Here is a 19,226-nt window from a genome sequence, read left to right on the forward strand (position 1 = left end):
TGTCAATCCCAGTGCACATGCTCTGGGGTTCCAGGCACAATACGAAACTCCGATGATGGCCAGCATAAGCTGTTCTGCACTGGTATGCTCTGGCCGTCCGTCATGCCATGTGTGGGCCTTTTGTTCGATCAGTCCTGCAACAAGCGCTGGAATTGGAATAGGCCAGTGGACGCTAAACGTCACCATGTCAATGTCAGTGACATGTCCTCTACTCCATGAAGCTTGTCTGACCAAGAAGCTTGCTTTTTCCTGGTTCAGGAGGTCGGATCCAAGCTCCACGACCAAACGTCCCAACCACACAGCCAGAGTTTCCTCGGATTGAATTCTGGATTCTCTACACGAATCCTGCAGTTCAGTTCTGGAGCGAGCGTAATAAGTAGTAGCACGAACTGTAATCTGTGGCTTGATGACTCGGCTGGTTGATGCTATAGGCTGATCAGTCTCTCTCTAAGTTGTTGCTGTTGTTATTGTAGGGGTTGTTGCTGTTGTTACAGACAGGAGGGGCGGATGCACTCCTCTGCTTGACTTTTCCTTTCGTCGGCAAGAGGGCATGGTCGGCAGAGGCAGCGCTGCATTGCTGGGCGGGGCCGCCGAAGACGACGCTGCGTCGATGGGCAGAGTCACCGACCGAACTCTCACGGGGTCCTCCGAAACTCCACCCCTCTTTTTCGGCTCCTCCACATGGTCTCCCTCCTGCTCGGCACCATCTTGGGCTGGCGTTCTAAGATTCCCCTCTCTCAGCTGCTTCTCCGACCGCTTGAACGGCCACACGCAGCTGGGCTTTCAAACTTAGATTTTTATTCATTAAATCACTCAATTCTCCCCCCTTGTCGTACCGTAGGGCCACTCTCCCATTCGCGGTGCGTCTCTCTGTCCTCGGATCTTCGCGGAGCTCGCGCCTCCTTAATCTAGACATTATCATGCAAGGGGAGAACCAGCTGATTGGCCCCGGTTCCTCACTCTTCCGAGCATATCTTAGGCATCGGGCACACTCCCGGGTGAAGGTCGGGTTTGTTTCGCCCGCCGGGTTGGGTCCAGCGAGGGACACAGTATCGAGGGGCCTGAACAGGACCTGCTCGTCGCTCATAATACACCCGAATGCCGCAGGGAGCAAATACACTTCTCTATCTCTTGGGGCTCCGTCTTCGGAAGCTCCCTCTTCTCCTTTCAGCGAAAGGCGTCCGCTGATAAACCTCTCACCCATTCCGCCCGCCTGGTGGTAAGCGATATGCGCCTCCAGCTCTTTAAAACTTTTTACTTGGCACTTGCCATCACGCCAAGGGCAGTTCCTAACTAATTCTAGCTCTAGCGGGTTCTCTCCTGATCCCATCCTCGTCGCCATGTGTGGGCCGGGTGCGATCCGCAGCCCTTTTGAGCACGCGGGCTGTGGCCAGCAGCCCGGGCACGTGGGGTCGGAGAGAACGGGCGGCACGCTAGAATTAGTCACGGACGCTTAATGGTTGATTTAAAGATTGTTTACTTACACTGGAGATGGTTGCGGTGCAGGCTGGAAAACTTGCTTGAGTTGCGGTTACAGACAAAAACAACACGAACGGTCACGTGGAGTTTGTTAGGCTCCACGGAAACAGAGCTTCGGATGCTCTGGACAAGCGCGCCACCAAAATAGAAACTTCGTAGATACGTCTTATAAAGAATTATCGCTCGAAGACGGAAAGAGGTGGGCGATGGATCAGGTTGCCAAACTCCTCTGAATCTCACACAGGGTTTCTATTACCCTGCCGTGTACCCAGAGTCTCCACGAGATGGATGTGGAGTCCTCTTCGGCTGGGGCAGAAACCACTCAGGCCTCTTATACGGCTAACAGGCCAATCGTTAGCTGTCACGTGGGAATAATTTAGAACTAGCCAATAAGTTCTCCTCTGCAGCAGAAAACTCTACCGTGCAACGAAGCTGTAATTTGGCAGGGATAATTCTAGTGCTGAAGCACACACAAAATCATACCTTTGGGTTATGACATATACCTCTTCTTATATCTCTTAATTCTGCTTCCACAAAGATAGAGAAGGACAGACGTTAATCCGACTTCTTTAATGTCATGCAATACAAAGCTTGACATTGGAGGTAGAGAATTTGTAGAAGCATGATGGCAGCAGATAACTGAAAGGAAAGTTTTCCGTGTGAAGAGGCATAAGGGAACTGAATGTTAAAAGAATATTTTTACCTCTTCTTATATCTCTTAATTCTGCTTCCACAAAGATAGAGAAGGACAGACGTTAATCCGACTTCTTTAATGTCATGCAATACAAAGCTTGACATTGGAGGTAGAGAATTTGTAGAAGCATGATGGCAGCAGATAACTGAAAGGAAAGTTTTCCGTGTGAAGAGGCATAAGGGAACTGAATGTTAAAAGAATATTTTCTGTTCCAAGGCAAATATGCAACAAAGGGGAAGAAGAAGAAACACGCATGTACATGTTAATAGTAGGGGTTTGGGTTGGTCTATTAAAAGATATCAAATTCACCCAAGGAACCTTGTCTGCCCATGTTAATAGTAGACACTTCCATTATGTCACATAATTTAAGAAAAAATAACTGTTCTGCTGCTGTGCCAGATCTCCTGTGGGGTTACTCATATTAAGCGTTAGTACACCAGTGCACCCAGGGTTTAGTCTGAGTAGACCCCAGGAACTAGGGACAGACATTACACACAAACTGGTTTAAGTAATCAGAAACTGGTTTAAACCTGTAACAGAATAGATGTTCAGTGTACATAAACCAGTTGGAAAATGGCTGAAACCAGTTTGAGATAAACCTGATTGAATGTAGTATCAGGCTTGACTGATTTGGCTCAAACTGGTTTATGCAATGTCTGTCCCAGACCCCTTGCTGGTTTAAGATAAACCAGACTCCCCCAGCATCCCAGGATGCTCTCTGGGCTGGGTGGGGCTCTCTGCTCCACAGCAGGGCTGGCCCCTCCCCTCTGATTCATAGATTCATAGATTGTAGAGTTGGAAGGGACCCTGAAGGATCATCGTGTCTGACCCCCCGCCCCAGGCAGGAAAAGGATCAAGGTCAGATGACCCCAGTCGAGTGCCTATCTAGCCTCGTCTTGAAGACCTCTAAGTTAGGTCATAGTACCACCTCTCTTGGCAGTCCATTCCAGATTCTGGCCATCTTTATTGTGAAGAATTTCTTCGTAATGTCTAGTCTGAATCTACTCATCACTAGTTTGTACCCATTATTCCTAGTTACACCTAGGGGTGCCCTGGTAAATAGTGCATTTCCAACTCTCTGTTTTCCTCCCTTGATAAACTTATAGGTTGCTACAAGGTCTCTTCTCAGATGTCTCTTGTGAAGGCTGAAGAGATCCAGATCCCTCAACCTCCCTTCGTAGGGTTTGTACGGCAGCCACTAATCATGCGAGTGGCCCTCCTCTGGACCCTCTCCAGATTCTCCACATCCCTCTTGAAGCGCGGTGCCCAGAACTGGACACAGTACTCCAACTGTGGCCTGATTAGTGCTGCGTAGAGGGGGGAGCATCACCTCCCTCTATCTGTTGATCACGCATCTGCTAATGCGCTTTTCTGATGGCTTCGTTACACTGTCGGCTCATGTTCATCTTGGAGTCTGCTCTGCTCTCTGGCTGCAACTCTGGCAGTCTCTGCAGGTGTTTGCCTGGCTTCTGCTCCCCGCTCCCCTCCCCACTCTGCTAAGCAGGCATCCCCTGTCCCTCACAGACATCTCAGTATTAGATATCAGGCCACATGCTGGCTACCTCTGAGCTGTGGGACAAAAGCAAAATCAGCAGATAGCTGGTAATATCCCTCTGTTGTTTTCTTAATGGGCTGATAAACACAGAGTTAGGGGTGATAAACATTCCCTGCTGGGCTGCTCTGGTTGGGGGGGCACTCCTCCCTAATCATAGCATCCTGCTGGGGCCTGGCGATGCCCCTTCTCAGCTCAGCTCTGTGGAAAGGAACAGAGGGCTGCTCTAACGCCCCCGGCTTCTAGCCTGAGCCACTGCAGGCATGTGCCTGTATTTCTGGGATGTCTGGTTATAAACTGATTTAGTCCAGCCAGGTTAGACTAACCTGCAAAGATTGAATCAATTCAGGCTCAGGCTTTTTGAATGTCTGTCCCTAGCCTAGTGTTCATTATAAAAGTGATACTTGTTGGTGGCTGCAGGGTGCCGAGCAACAAGGATTCAGCAAAACACCTAAGCATCTACTTAAGTACAGGCTTATGTCTTCTTGGATGAGGACCAGAATACTCAGTATTTGCAAGACTAAAACACATGCACTTTGTATTGGGCCATCTATTTTAGGATACAGAGATCTAGCATGCCAAGCAGAATAATCTCTCTTCTTTTAAGCAAATCATAGCGTAGCATTTTTTCAGGAACATTAGTAGAATTGAAGACCTTTGCTTAAGATCAACAAAATGAGGGCTTTTTTCAGAGCACTGGAATAAGGTAGGCAATTTGGCAATTTAAGGACACCTCCAAATACTGGTATATTTTTATAATTCAACTGTTTTGCTCTTCATGTTTTGTAAGATTGAAAATCTGTTTTCTCTGCTTTTTTGACTATTTTTCTGTTTGCAGTTAATGATCGGTTCTGTTTATTTCTTGATATCAGGTGGTATTGCCTATGGGTCCAGCTCTGTATTCTCTAAGGAATTCAGGTGCCCATGGAATGCAGGAAAAGGGCTTTTAAGCGGAGTTCTGACTTTTAACCTTCTCGATTGGTTTGTGTGTCTGCCTTAATTTTGAAAAATCAGTTTGAAAGCCCTGTTTTTAGAGGTGTTGGGCATCCAGAACTTGCATGGGCTCTGGAATTCAGGTGTTACTTGTCTCAAGTTGGGCATCCAAAATTAGTGGATGCTTACCATTAGTTTTCAACACATGGATAGATTTTCTTCCTGGCTTGGTATTTTGGGACAGATGCTCACCTTGCACAAACTGTCAAAACTTCCATCATGACCTGTGTCTTTGGTACCTACGGACTAGGTTTATAAAGCTTTTGTAAGACCTGCTGATGTTCTGGATAACGGATCCAATTCCACCCTGTTAAAACTTTACAAATCTAGATAACTCATAGCAATCAGGAAAAAGGAGGAGCAGACAACAATATGCCATAGCATTATAGTGAACCAGGAAGTTGTGGATACAAGAAAATATAAGTAAGTCCTTTTGAGTGAAAAGACAGTTTAGCACCCCAATATCTCAACCTGAACAAACAGCCTGAGTGAACCTCAGTTTGAAGAAATGCAATCTTTGTTCAAACTGAAAGGATTTTTCCAGTTTTCTGCTCATAGATTATCGATGGCTTTGAGAGAATTGTTTAACATGTTAAAAATACTCTAAGCTACTATGTATCAATTGCCCTGAAATGCAGAATGTGGTATACTACTCAATATCGTATTTCACCCTATGCCTTTAATATGTATGTGCAGTTGGCCCCTTAATGTTAGAGATGCTGAGGGTACTGTGACCATAATTTTTCCCCCTGATTTTTTTTTTTAATAGTTTAAAGTTAGTCTATTAGTTTTCTCCTTGATAGCCTAGTTTCCTTTGTAAAAGGAAGAAAAGAACTGGGAAAATACTGGTGTGGCATTATTGGGCTTTTGTGCTATCCTAGATTTTTCCAATATGTTTTTTGCCCTTTGGGCTTGATTTTCATATTAGCATTTATAATGGGCATTTATGAGTTTTATGGTGCTTAAAATCTTAATGGGTGATTCCTTCAGAATAAAGGAACACTGATCCTTGGCTGGGAATTGGTAAAGGCTATCGAGAATATTTGATGACAGCTTAACTAATTACCCACAGCAGTTTTCTGGTTTATTAAGGGCCTATCCAAGAATTGTTGAAGTCACTGGAGGTGAATCGGGCTCCATAGATGGCTGAAGGGTAAAAGATTTATAGTGGTTTGATCCCAAGGTAGAATAGTACCAGAAGAAATCAGCTATATGTGGCAGAGGAGGGAGGAATGTTGCCTATAGGTATTGGCTGGAAAAACATGATATAGAGCATAAAATAATTAAAGTTTGTATATGAGCTGGGATAGTTGTTTTTATGGCTTTATCAAGTCTCTGTTGTTCTGGGATATCCTTACTGATTTCTAGTGCCTAGTGGTCTTTTTTAGCAGAGTTAGAAGGAACATCACATTTTCAGCTTGGTATATATGATATATAAAATATCTTTGCAAGATCATGTTTTTTTACAGTTTATTTTATAATGTACTTAAGAGAAGAAACATGTACCATAGCTGCCAGCGTGACAGATTATAAATCTTTAGATGCCTCTAATAAAATTGAGAGGGGGGAAAAAAGGGAAAAAAGTGTTTTTAAAAAATTGGATGAAGGCTTGGCTCCCATTTGTTTCAAGTCTCTGGCTAGCTGTAGATTTTAGTTAAAACTCTAGATTTATATACTCTGGGCCTGACTCTGATTTCACTTACACCAGGACAAATCCAGAGCAACTTCATTGATGTCATTTAAGTTGGAAAAATGGAAAACTGGAATAAGATCAGAATATGTGTATTTTCATATTTAGGGAAGAATATTTTTCCACGCAGCAAAAGCCAAAGGATTGTTGGAAGTGTTGATTCTTTAGAAGATCAGTGCTCATGGGGCCACAGGAAGCTGTATAACGGAGATATTAACATTTTCACCACTGATTGGATAATGCATTTAGGTTTTTTTTCCAAATCTGCCTTCCAAACAAATTCCAGAGTGAGCCGATGAAGACTTATGTATATGCAACATCATATTTAGTGTTTTGATACGAAAAAGAACAGCAAGGTCAGGGAACAGCTTGTAACCAAGAAGCATTTATGCATATTGAAGTACAGAATTTTTTTCATGCAGAAACTATTTCCCCATATGCTTGCTCGCAGAATACTGTATTGTGATGTGGTCATTTGCCACAGGCTATAACTGCACATAAGAAATGATCAGAATGATGCCATAGGCATTAAAAGGATTTGTTGCAATAGTATAAGTGGGCCCCCCCTTTGTTAGTTAGGCCTCTGGTGTAAGAAGTTTCTCCTGCTCTGTGTTTGAGACGACTCTCATGATCTTGTGGAATTTCTGCAATACTGTGTTACAGTTTCACTTATTCTTTTCAGCCTGGTGGACAAAATAAAATAAAAATCCCTAAACAGTGAATACTGTTTTCTTCCTGTAGGACAAGAGAAGCATTGTGGAAAATACAAAAGGGGTCTAATTTGCTCAGATCCTTGCCCCTTAGGCTAAGTACAGACGTTCAAAAAGCTTGAGCCTAAATCGATTTAATTGTTGCAGGTTAGTCTAACCTGAGTAGATTGATCAAGAAACAAGTGAATAGACATTCACTTTTGATTACAGAAATGAAGCCACATGCCTGCAGTGGCTCAGGCCAGAAGCAAGGTGGGAGGGAGAGGGGGTGGCTAGAGCAAGCTCTTCCTTCCCTTCTGCAATGGCTAGAAGGCAGGAGGGAAGCTGAGCTGAGGGGAGCAGTGCCAGGATCCCTTCTGGGTATCTCTCCCCCTGTCCACTGTCTGCTTCTGCCCACAACAACACCTGCTGGGGCCCTCCCTCCTGCCTTTGCCTCAGGCCCAGGGCTGGCATATGGTCACACCCCCCTCCATCACGGCTCCCACCCCCACCCCCTTCTCTGCCAGCCAGAGCAGTGATAGTGCTCTGGCTAGGGAGGAGAGAGGTGGTTTGGGCCTAACTCTGCTCCCGTGGCCCAGCCCAGGGCTGCAAAGCATCCTGGGATGCTGGGGGACTGTGAGCTAAATGAAACCAGGAAGCAGTCTGGGACAGAAGTTCCATAAACTGGTTTGACCTAAATCAGTTAAGTCTGATGCTACATTCAACCAGGTTTATCTTAAACCAGTTTCAGCCATTTTGAAAGCGGTTTATGTGCACTGAATGTCTGTTCTACTCATTGTGCATGCACCCCTGAGATTGGCGGTGCACCCCCTGCAAAAAGTACTGCCGATCCTGCTGGCTGCTCACGGCCCATTTTCCCCCGCCTCCCCCTCCGCTGACACCGACAGCAGCATCTGCAGGTGATCCCTGATTGCCGCTGGCTACTGCCACTGCCGGCAGCATCTGTGGGTGTTTGGTGACAACCCACCTCCCCCTGCTGCTGACAAGTGTTGTGGCTGCCTGTGGGGGGTCCCCCCCACCCTGTTCCTGCCGCCTACAGCATTGCCGCCACCTGTGGGAGGCCCGCTGGGAGCTCGCCATGCCCCCCCAGCCTCTGGGGGCACACGGCGTTCATGGTTATATTAAAGGTTTAAACCAGTTTCTGATCCATTTAAACTAGTTTATGTGTAACTTCTGTACCTGGCCTTAGTAACCAGATGTGGTGCAGGGTGTTCCACAGAGGCCTGAGAGGAATTCTTTCAAAACTGAAGCTGCTTTTGGGCCCTAAATGTTGCCCAGATAAAGCTCTATTTAAGCCTGCGGTTATATTAGCTCTAAAAAAGACAATGGTCAGTGAATCCCTGCTTTCAGCTCAAAGCCCACCTACTGAGCAAGGATAAGGAGTCCCAGAGGAGTTAAGCTCCTTTGGATACAGTGGCTTTCCCCCTTGCACTCCCACTTGTGCACTGCATTGATTCTACTACAGCTGGGTCCTTGCTTGGCTTGGGCAGTTAGGATTTGCCTCACACAAATGATTCTGACCTCCTCTGGTGTACAAGGTCATTTAAGTTTTAGTGGTAGGATCTGCATTTGATGTGCTGACCCATCAAGAGCGGATGGATAATTGAAATCAATGTAATAGCACAGCTCCACAGTCAAACACATTCCTATTTAAGTCCAAGGTATTTTGTAGCTTGATAAAATAATCTGCTAACATCTAAATGATGCTCACCAGATAGTCATACAACTAAAACTCAGCAGTCCTCTCCTTTGTGCATCCATTTTCAATAATTCATTGGGTATCTGGTGACTTTTAATTGTCAGATAGGCAGTTCTGGTTTTACAGTTGCTAAGCTCTGTGTGATCAGAGCACAAGCAGCTGTGTTTCTTAATGTGAGACTAGTAAAATGGATTCTTATTTTGCCACTGTGTAGTTAACTACAATGATAAAATGTAATACTGTCCGTACCACTACTGAGAGGGTTTTTTTCCTAATAAAAAACATGTATAGCACCCTCTACCTGTAGAGTTCAAAGCCATGCATAGGCAGTAAGGAGCAAACCCTTAGATCAGGGGTTGTCAACCGGGGTATGCGTACCCCTGGGGGTACTTGAGAAGGCCCTAGGGGGTACGCACGGGCAGGCACTGTTGGAGTGCTGCCACGCACCATCCCGCGCAGCCACGCAGGTGCTGCCCACCCGGCTGGAGGCAGGGTGTGAGGGAAGCCTGCACTTGGAAGCCATTGGCCAGAATTAGTTGGGAACATACGCTAAGGCCCCTGACGCACATAACCTGTTAAATGAATCTTAAATGTAAATCTGGCCTTAAATAGTAATCCAGTTGTGCGTGAAAGGCAATTTAAGGCATGATAATTCAGTAAATAATCCTCAAAGTTATTCCACATATAATATGTAAAGACTTTGTGGGTCATTTGTAGGAAGCCTTAAATTAAATATGTGGCCACCTGCATGCCAAGACCTGTCAAAATCCCACGTGCTGCCCAGATAAGCGGTACGTGGATACTTACTCATCCCTGGCATATGGGTATCTTGGGCTGCTGCTGTATCAGTCTGATCCTAGGGTCCCTGTGCCTCCCATCTGTGGTTTTGACAATCGGTTGATTGTCAGCTGGGACAGGGATCACTTTGGTTCCTAGCCCCAGTTGACAATCAGCTGATTATAACACCCCAGTTTCATCGCAGGGGGAGCCTGGGTTCATGATCCAGGGCTCACCCTGGACCAGCAAGTAAGGTGTAATTGGGATCTAATCCCTGACCCCAAAATTGCACATCCTGCCATGCACATGTGGCATAGGGTTACCATATTTCCAGTTTCAAAAAAGAGGACACCTGTCAGGGAAGGGCGGGGGCAATTATGATTGTGTGGGGGGGGGGAGGGGGCAGTGATATGCCTGTGCCCTGCTCTGCCCCTACCTGTCAATACCAAGCCACAGGCACCCCAGCCCTGCTGCTGCCCCTCACTGTTGACCCACAGTACTCTGCCCTAAAGATTATGCTGGTGCCTCTTACTCCCAACCTGCAGCTCCTCCCATCCCTCTTGATACCCCTCACTCATGACATGCAACCCCCTGGCACTGCCTGTGCTGTGTGCTCCCAACCCACAGCCCCCTGCCCCTCCAGCCCTGCCAGTGCCCCTCAATCCTGACATACAGGCCCCTGCTCCCCACCAGCCTTGCAGTGTCTCCCAGTTGCCTGGCCCCTGTGAGCAGAGGTACTGGCACTGGTGCCACTGACCTGGCCATGCAGCGCCCTGCTGTCCCTGAAGGGCTACCCTGTCCCCTTACCCCGCCGGAGGGGCAGGTGTCTCCCTTGCTCTGCTGCAGCCCCAATGCCATGTGTGCCCTGGCTCCAGTTGCCCACCCCCCTCCCCCCACCCTGTTCCAGTGCCAAGTAGCTCCTAGCTAGAGCAAGCCGGGAAGTGTGCTGGGAAAAACTTTGATGCTGAGCAAAGGCAGAGAAAAATTCTGAACATTGTTGATATTTTAAAAAACCATCTGGGTGGAGATGGGAGGACACAAAAAGGACATGTCCAGAAAAACCTGGATGTATGGTAACTGTAGTATGGCATGGCAGGAAATGCGATTGTTGGGATCAGGGATTAGATCCCATCATGTCTTAAAGTGAATGTATTAGAGGTGCACTGATACATCGGTCCTGTATCAGATCAGCACTGATATAAGAAAAATTGACTGTGTCGCACTTGGCTTTTTCTGGCCGACGTGGCCAATAAATGCCACGTGCATGCATGCAGCCGCAGTGCAGCATGCTGGTGGCTAGGAGCACAGCCCAGCAATGTGGAGAGCAGCTGGGTCTCACTGGTAAGTCTGTTGTGAGGGAAGGGGTGGGGGAGAGGGGGCAGACCAATGCCCCTGCAGTGAGGGAGGGAGTGGGGCTAGGGCAGGGACAGACACGGCTCTATCCCACTCCCTACCCTGCCCTGATTGGGCAATGTGTGGGGAGGGGGTGGTGGCTCCCGCTGCTATGTGTATCCCCAGGGAGGGCATGCTCCCAGATCTGCTCACAGGGTGAGGGCAGGCTCCTCCCAGCGGGGAGGTTGGACTGGGCTGTGCTCAGGGTGAATGGCAGCAACACTGGAAGTGGAGGTTGGGGGGGCTATGGCAAATTTTGGGGTGGTTGCAGCCCCTCCTATAGTCCTCTCCCAGCACAGCTGCTGGTTGCCCTTAGCACAGCCCAGCCCAGCCCCTGCTGGGAAGATCCTATCACTGCCCCGGCCCCAGCCAACAGCAGCCCACTCTTGCACTGTGTGCAGATCTGGGGGTGCACACACTTCATGCCTCCCATGGGGGTGCGCACAGTGGCAGGAACCATCCATGCCCCCCGGACGAGCCACTTGCAGCTCTGTCTCACTCTCCACCCCAGCTGGGCAGTGCCTGCCCCAGCCCCACTCCCTCCCTCACCACGGGAGCCTCAATCTGTCCCCCCATCCCTCTTCCCCCGCCCCACCTCCCCGACCCTTTCCCCCCAGCAGACTTTCCTGCTGGATGCTGCTCTCCAAACTGCTCAGCTGCATATTGGCAATTGGATTGGTATTGGCCGATTATGGCCAGTTGACCATTGATATCGGCCCATTGAATCTCTATTGATGCACCCCTAGAATGTATATCAGGGCCTAGGTCATTCAGATGTCCACCTGTATTAACTGTGACTACAAATCTAGCAGTTTGATGTCTGAATTCTAGAAATTGTGTCCACAAATAACTGTGAATGTGACATTGAATAAGTTCCTCACCAATGTCCTCTTGGGAGACTAGTGCAAATAAATCACTTTGTTTTTCTTCAGTGTCCTTGCCTTCAATCTCTTACTTCAGTGTTTGGCAGTGCAGCAGACACTGATGCTCTCTCGGGTGGTGACTCACTATCACTGCAGCTAGTCCACTCTTGTACAATTGGTATCAAATAGCAGCTGAATACAGCTCAAGTAAAAATGTGTATATTGAAGGGGGCTCTTTCCTTTTTTCCTTTTTGTCACATTTCAGAAATAAAAGCTAAATGAATCTGAAAGACTGTATGCAATTAGAAGAATGTAAGAGATAAGAGTAGAAAGGGTAACTCAAAGCTATGGTGTGTGTGTTTGGAGCTACTGAGGATAGAAACTTCACAGAGCTTGTGAAAACTGTTATCACTTTATCAGAAAGGGGATCAACAGCTATAATACTGGCAAGCACAGCAACAATGCTTATAAGCCTCAATTTGTGCCTGTTAATCCAGGAGAGGTGAAAGTGCATACAGCCATCATAGAGTGAGAGGAATCCGGGATATCTGGAGATGAAGAAAAGATTTCCCCATTGATGCATTTATCGACACAACGTATCTGTGCTGGCGGCTTTTTTTTAATCCTGTGGTTACATGCAAATGGATTATTTGTAATGTGACACAAATATAATGCTACTATATACAGCAGTTATCAGAAACAGCGTGTGAAGAAATGGACATCCAAACCTTGCCATCTGAAAAGGGTAATTGGAAGAGGACCATAGTGAAATGAATGTGCAGTTACAAGAAATGAATGATTGTACTGCTCACTTGAGAAATTAAAATACTGTGCATGGAAGGTGAATGGAAACTATCAAAACTAGAGAAGTGCTTTAGCTAAAATAATTGCCTGTGGAAAAAGAAGGAAAAAGACATCTAAAATAAAAGTATATTATTCTTTTCTAATATGTCTGTATTGTTGTGATTCAGCATTGCAGCGTGAGTTTGTTTTGAATGATTTCCCAGGTGTGTATGGGTTTAAGTGAATCTACTGCAGGATGCCTGTTGCTGTGCTCTCTCTATTCAAAGAAAGCTCTCTGTTCTCTAAAGAAGCTATTGTCTTCTGCCTGGTTTTGTTTGTACAGGCACCAAGAGAGATGATCCATCCAGCACTCAGCATTCTCAGAAGAGGTAAATCTGCATGTAGAGAGAAGTTAACATAGGAAGACTCTTCTACTGCCCATGCAGAGTTGGGGGAAGACTCTCCTCCCTCTACCAGCTTTTCTACTGTACTGAGAAACCCCTGCCCCATCTACTGGTGGCACCAATCTTGACCGCTCACTTGTTAAATTTTACAAGCAGCACCTTCACGTTTTCTCTTCCTGTGTTACCCTTTTATCCATTGCAGGAGCTTTCCATAAACACCAAAACATGCCACTGTTCTGCCTTCCAGTCCATGCTTATAGTCCTTCTCTGCTTTGATGCCATGCCGGTAGATAGGCAGCTGATGGGCTGTCGCTGCCCTCATCATCCTAACCAGTAATATCTCCCCATTACCTTTTATCCACATGCTGTTTCTAAACTTTGGCTTTACCTGTTGGTTTACAGGAGCCATTACTTTGTGTCACATGTTTATACAATGAGTATTACAGTGGCACAGGGGCCTTTAAGTGCTACCATAGTACCAATAAATAAACAGTCATTAACAACCTGATCCCCTGTTTGGCCTTATTTATTCCCCTAGACAGGAGTCCTCTTGTGGCTGTACAACAGCAGCAACGTTAACCAAGTTCTTCTGAGCAACCTGTCCTCTTAATTTTTTACTCATAAGCAGCCTACTGTATGCCCACCCCATGCAGGATCAATCAGGAAGAGGGGACAGCTCCATTACTAATGGCTGCAGCTCACCTTCAGACTCCCTATCTCTGAGGCTGCCAGACTTGTTGTGCAAGTTGTTCAGAACAGGGAGAACAAAATCATTCATTTTGGGTATTGTCTGCACCTGTTATCAGTGAAGCAACAGCTGCTCCCCTTCTTGCTGTTCTGTGTTTGATCATCATGTTTCTGGAGGTATTAAATGGTAACACAAAGCTTGCTTTATAATGGAAAGCACCTTTAAGAAATAATTTCACATGGAAATAAGCACTTGGGTTTGGTTTTGTTTTTTTAAATGTTTAAAATACTGCCCCCAAAGTAGAGTGACCCCCCTCCCCCCACCCCCAAATGCATGGTGATGTATACTGGGAAAGGATCCCGCTTTTAGTATTTTTCTTTTCTATTAATAGCATGATGCTGGTAATTTAAACTATAAGAAATAATGGCTTTTGTGATATGGATGAGATTTTCTACAGCACCAAAGTGACTTGGGTACAAGTTTTATTGACACCGAATTATTGTGTCAAGACCAGAAATAATGCCAGAAGTCTGGAGGTTTAGAAAAGATTAGGCAAGATTTCAGATATCTCAAAGGTTTGAATTGCCTAGCTGGAATCCTGCTTTTAAAGTTGTTGCTATTAAAATCATAGTTTGAAGGCAGCGTGCCTTTCTTGTCTTAAATAGCCTGGAAGTTACTGGATTGCACAGCAGTGATGCAATGCATCTTTATTGCAGAGCGCGCGCACACAATTCCTCACAGAATTAATGGGAGTTTTATGAAGAGTGTTCACCCTGCAGAGAGATCCTGGGAATCTGATTTTATGTTAATGTGAAGACCTAAGTAACACTGACTTGAAAGTATTGCTCTGGATGTCCACCAGCTTATCTACAATCAGAATCTGGCCTTTGTGCCTGAACTCTACAGTGTACATATGCAGTTCAAGTATGAGAAATTATTTCTTATTCTTCTGTATCCCTTTGTTAAATTTCCTTTAAATCCAAGCTGGCCATTTCCTTCCTCCCTAAAGATTATTTTTCCTTTGGAAAGAAAGGAGTGTTCCTTTTGCCTCATGTACTTTTTTTTACAGATATTTGACTAATGTTTGTGAGTCTCTGATAACTTCCTGTGACTTTGAGGTATATTTATTTTTTCAGAAAGTAATAATATAGTTTTTCTTTTTGTTTACAGTTGTTCAGTGAAAAAATCAGTGGGGCAGAAGGAACAAAACTAGATGAAGAGTTTCAAGAAATGGAAAGGGTAAGGAAGCCAAGATTATACTACTGCAAGAAGAAAATCTCATATTTTTCTTTGATAGATTGATGTTGTAAACAACATATGTGATGCATATGTGTAAGTATGTACAAATAAGTGCAAAAATCTGTATGTTTGAAATTCTAATCCTGTCCTCACCTGAAATCTGAATAAGCCAAATTCTTTTTGGAAGCGCCAGCCAATGAAGAATATGGTGTTGGCTTGTTTCAATGCTTGTTCTCTCGTGCGCTCTTGTGCGCTCTCTCTCTCTCTCTCTCTCTCTCTCTCTCTCTCTCTCTCTCTTCCTGCTCTTTAGAGCTGGATCCTTTGTTTGGGTCTCTAGCATATGTATTTTTTGACTTGTTTTATAGATATATGTTGGCAGGTTGAGAAACGTCTTCATTTTTTTTTCTCTTCCATACATTAATTTTGAATCTATAATCTAGATTGACTTTAGATCCATTTTTCCGTGGCCCTAAAACAAGAATTCCTTTTATCTATATTATAAGAGGAAATTGCTGTGCGAGTCAGAATGGAAATGACAAGTAACTGAATTCAAATATGAGTATATTTTAGATGCACCTGAATGTGGGCAATGTGGGCTAGTACGTTTCGGACCCGTGAGATCAGAGTGGCTGATACAGTAGCAATTGTGATTCCAAAACGTGGAAGTAGTATATGTAAATTGTGATTAGAGGTAGGTCCTGCAGGTTTAGTTATTCATTTACATTCTTTGGGTTTTTGAGCTTTCTCAACCTGATATGCCAATTCAGTTTCTTTCAGCATCAGTAATGGGAGATCTGATTCAATATAGAAAGATTTGAAAATGATCCTATTTTGCATTCATTTTTATATAAAACCTTTTAGTTTACAAGAACAATACATTGTACCTAATCAGCAGATACATTCTTTAGTAAAGGGGTATAGTTTAGTTATGTCTTGTTATGTTTCTCTTCCAGAAAATTGATATCACCAATAAAGCAGTAGCAGAGCTTCTGTCCAAATCCACAGAGTACCTTCAACCAAATCCTGGTAAGGCAAACTGACAATTCCTCTAACAGTGATACACTAAGACTACAAGTTGAACTTCTGCTGCATTGCCTCTTTCAAGGGTATATATTAACCCCTCTGGGTTGTTAATATTGTTAGGGAATATGTAACACACAACATATTCACAAAAGGCAAAGAGATCTCTCTCTGTCCTGCCCCCTTTCTTTTTGAGCAACTTCATCTCCTCTTTCAGGTGCTATAACAAATATTAGGTAGTGAATTTACAGTGAATTTCTAAAATCAGTTTCTAAAATAGGGAAAGGAAAGACACCTGTATTGGTCACTGGTTTGATCTGTTTGGGTCAAGATACGGGGCATTATATGCCTGATCCAAAGTTTACTCCAACAGAAAGACTTCACTTGTCTTTAATGGAACAGAGTTTGATCTTGCAGTCTTTCCTTATGCAAGATTCTCATTCATGTTGGAGACAGCTGTACCTACCTCATGAACACTGTGAGATATGTGGTTGGAAGGAAATATCAGTGTGTTTTGCCTGACTAGGGAAGTGTAGGATTAATGTAGCATTAAGGCTTAATGAGCAGCTGGTAGGCTTAAGATACAGCTACTGAGGCCAGTGCCTTTAATCCCGGAAGGCTCAATGCAAGGTAATTACTGTATTAGGAGGCTATTTTATGATTCAAATGAGGGATGGATTGGAGGAAACACTTTAAAAATAATGATCCGTTTTTGACTCTGTACTGTGTGGGATACAGTGAAATTGCTAAGATTACCTTGTGCCTAAAAGCTTAATAGATTTCATATATTCCACAGACATTAGGGCTGGAAGGGACCTTGGAAGATCATCGAGTCTGGCCCCCTGCCCCAGGGGCAGGATGTCAGTTGGGATCACAGGATCCCAGCAAGATAAATATCCAATTGACTCTTAAAGTCCAGACCAGGTGCTTGCACCACCTCTGGCGGCAGTCTGTTCCAGACCTTGGGGGCTCAGACAGTAAAGAAGTTCTTCCTTATGTCCACTGTGAAATGGTCTTGGGGGAGTTTGTGACTGTTTGAGCTTGTCATCCCATGGGGCGCTCTGGCGTTCCCCCAGATCCTGATGTACACCCCGTATATATCTATAGGCTGCCACCAGGGCCCCCCTGAGCCTGCGCTTTTCCAGGCTGAAGAGTCCCATTGCTCTCAGCCTTTCTTCATAAGGCCTGTTTTCCTGCCTTCTGATCATGCGCGTGGCTCTCCCCTGGACTCTCTCAAGCTTCTCCACATCCTTTTTAAATTGTGGAGCCCAGAACTGGATGCAGTACTCCAGCTACAGCCTCACCAAGGCCGAGTACAGTGGGAGGATGACATCCTGGGTTTTGCCAGAGAGACATCTATGGATGCAAGCCAGAGTTTTGCTTGCTTTGCCAGCTGCAACATCACATTGGTGGCTCATATTCATCTTGTGGTCAGTCATGACTTCCAAGTCCCTTTTGGCCATGGTGCTAGCAAGTGTAGCACTGCTGACCCTATAAGCATGCTGTGGGTTTTTCTTCCCAAGGTGGAGAACCTTGCATTTTTCAGAGTTAAAGGCCATCCGGTTTTCATCTGCCCATTTTCTGAGCCTGTCAAGGTCAGCCTAGATCACCATCCTGTCCTCAGGTGTGGATGATTTACCCCAAAGTTTGGTGTTGTCAGTAAACTTGGCCAGTCTGCTTCTGACAACAATGTCCGCATCATTAACGAAGACGTTGAAAAGAATAGGCCCAAGGATGGAGCCTTGAGGATCCCCACTGGTCACAGCATACCACAGTGATTGACAACTAGCACTCTCTGGGTCCGACCTTGGAGCCAATTCCCCAGCCAAAGGACTGTGATGTAGCAGAGGATGCAGTTGGCCAGTTTTTCTATGAGATGATCGTGGGATACCAGATCAAAAGCTTTTTAAAAATCAAGATATATGACGTCAATCTCTTCTCCCTTGTCCAGGTGGTATGTCATCTAGTCATAGAATGAGATGAGATTGGTCAGGCAAGACCTACCTGCAACTAACCCGTGCTGCCTTTTCTCTGAGATGGGATAGACATTGCTTGAGCTTTCAGGATAGCTCCCTTGAGGAGCAAGCACTCTTCCTGAACTCCCCTGCCCTTTGGATTGAGGTCCCTTAGGGCCTCAGCAATAAGCCTCCTTAGCTTGTCAAAGTCAGCTCTCCTGAAGTTGAGGACTTCTGCTTTGCTGACTGACTTGCCAGCTTTACGACGGATGGTAAAGGTGATCAGCTCATGGTTGCTGTCTCCCAGCTTCCCTTCGATCGTTAGGTCACTGATTATTAAGTCCCCCCATTGCCAGTACCAGGTCGAGCAGCGCTTTGCCTCTCATCGATCCATAGACTTCTTGAGTCAGACAGAGCTCATCCAGACACATGAGGAAGCTTTGTGACCATTTGGATGTGGCCGAGTGCTCTTCCCACAAGATGTCAGGGTAGTTGAAATCTCCCATGACAACCATACACCAGGAGCGTGCAGCCTCAGCCAGTTCCCTGGCAAATTCCTGGTCAAACTCTTGATCCTGGCTAGGAGGTCTGTAGTAGACTCCCACAATTGTGTCTCCTGTGCCTTGTTTGCCATAGATTTTAACCCAGAGAGTCTCCAATCGTCCCCTCTGGGTGCCAATGTCAGCTTGCAGGGACATGTAGGTTTCCTTGACATAGAGAGTTACCCCACCCCACCCCTTTTTTCCACATGATCTCTCCTGTACAAGGTATAGACATCTATACCTGTCGCCCAGTCATAGGTGGAGTCCCACCAGGTCTCCGTTATCCCTATGAGATTGTAATCCTTCTTTTTAGCAGGAGGACCAGTTCCTCCTGTTTGTTCCCCAAGCTCCTGGCCTTGTCTTCCCTATGGATCACTCTGGGGCTGGGGTAGGGGTGGGTTCCTTTGAGTGTCTTAGCCTGCAGGGTTTACAAAAGCTGCCCAGTGGGCTTGCAGTGGCGGTAGTCCCCCCCATCCCCTGGCAGGCTCAGTTTAAAGCCCGGTTGAGCAGATCAGCAAGTCTGGCTGAGAAGAGCCTCTTCCCCAGCAGAGTAAGGTGGAGGCTGTCTCTTCCCAGCAGCCCACTGCCTCTCTCACCAAAGAGCGGACTGTGATTGTGGAAGCCGAAGCCTTCATGAAGACACCAACGCCGCAGTCTTTGGTTGACTACCTTGACCTGGCTCTCCCTCCTCAGCCCATGACCCACGACCGGGAGAAGCAAGGAAAAGACCACCTGCATCCCCAGCC

At 45.8% G+C, this 19,226-nt stretch overlaps 1 protein-coding gene across 6 annotated transcripts in view; it reads left to right on the forward strand.

Moving 5' to 3' along the window:
• SH3GL3 (SH3 domain containing GRB2 like 3, endophilin A3) overlaps window positions 1-19,226 on the forward strand; it is a 111,737-nt gene that overhangs the window by 64,054 nt on the left and 28,457 nt on the right. For 5 of the 6 annotated variants that reach the window (XM_025211791.1, XM_025211790.1, XM_025211788.1 and 2 more), the window contains 2 exons: window positions 14,895-14,963; window positions 15,917-15,989. In XM_025211791.1, coding sequence (XP_025067576.1) covers window positions 14,955-14,963; window positions 15,917-15,989 — 82 coding nt within the window. In that variant the 5' untranslated portion in view covers window positions 14,895-14,954. Of the gene's footprint in view, window positions 1-14,625; window positions 14,649-14,894; window positions 14,964-15,916; window positions 15,990-19,226 lie in introns of those variants that run through there. The other variant, XM_025211792.1, reaches the window with a different exon arrangement.

This window comes from Alligator sinensis, unplaced genomic scaffold, assembly GCF_000455745.1.
Source record: "Alligator sinensis unplaced genomic scaffold, ASM45574v1 scaffold259_1, whole genome shotgun sequence".
NCBI lineage: Eukaryota > Metazoa > Chordata > Crocodylia > Alligatoridae > Alligator > Alligator sinensis.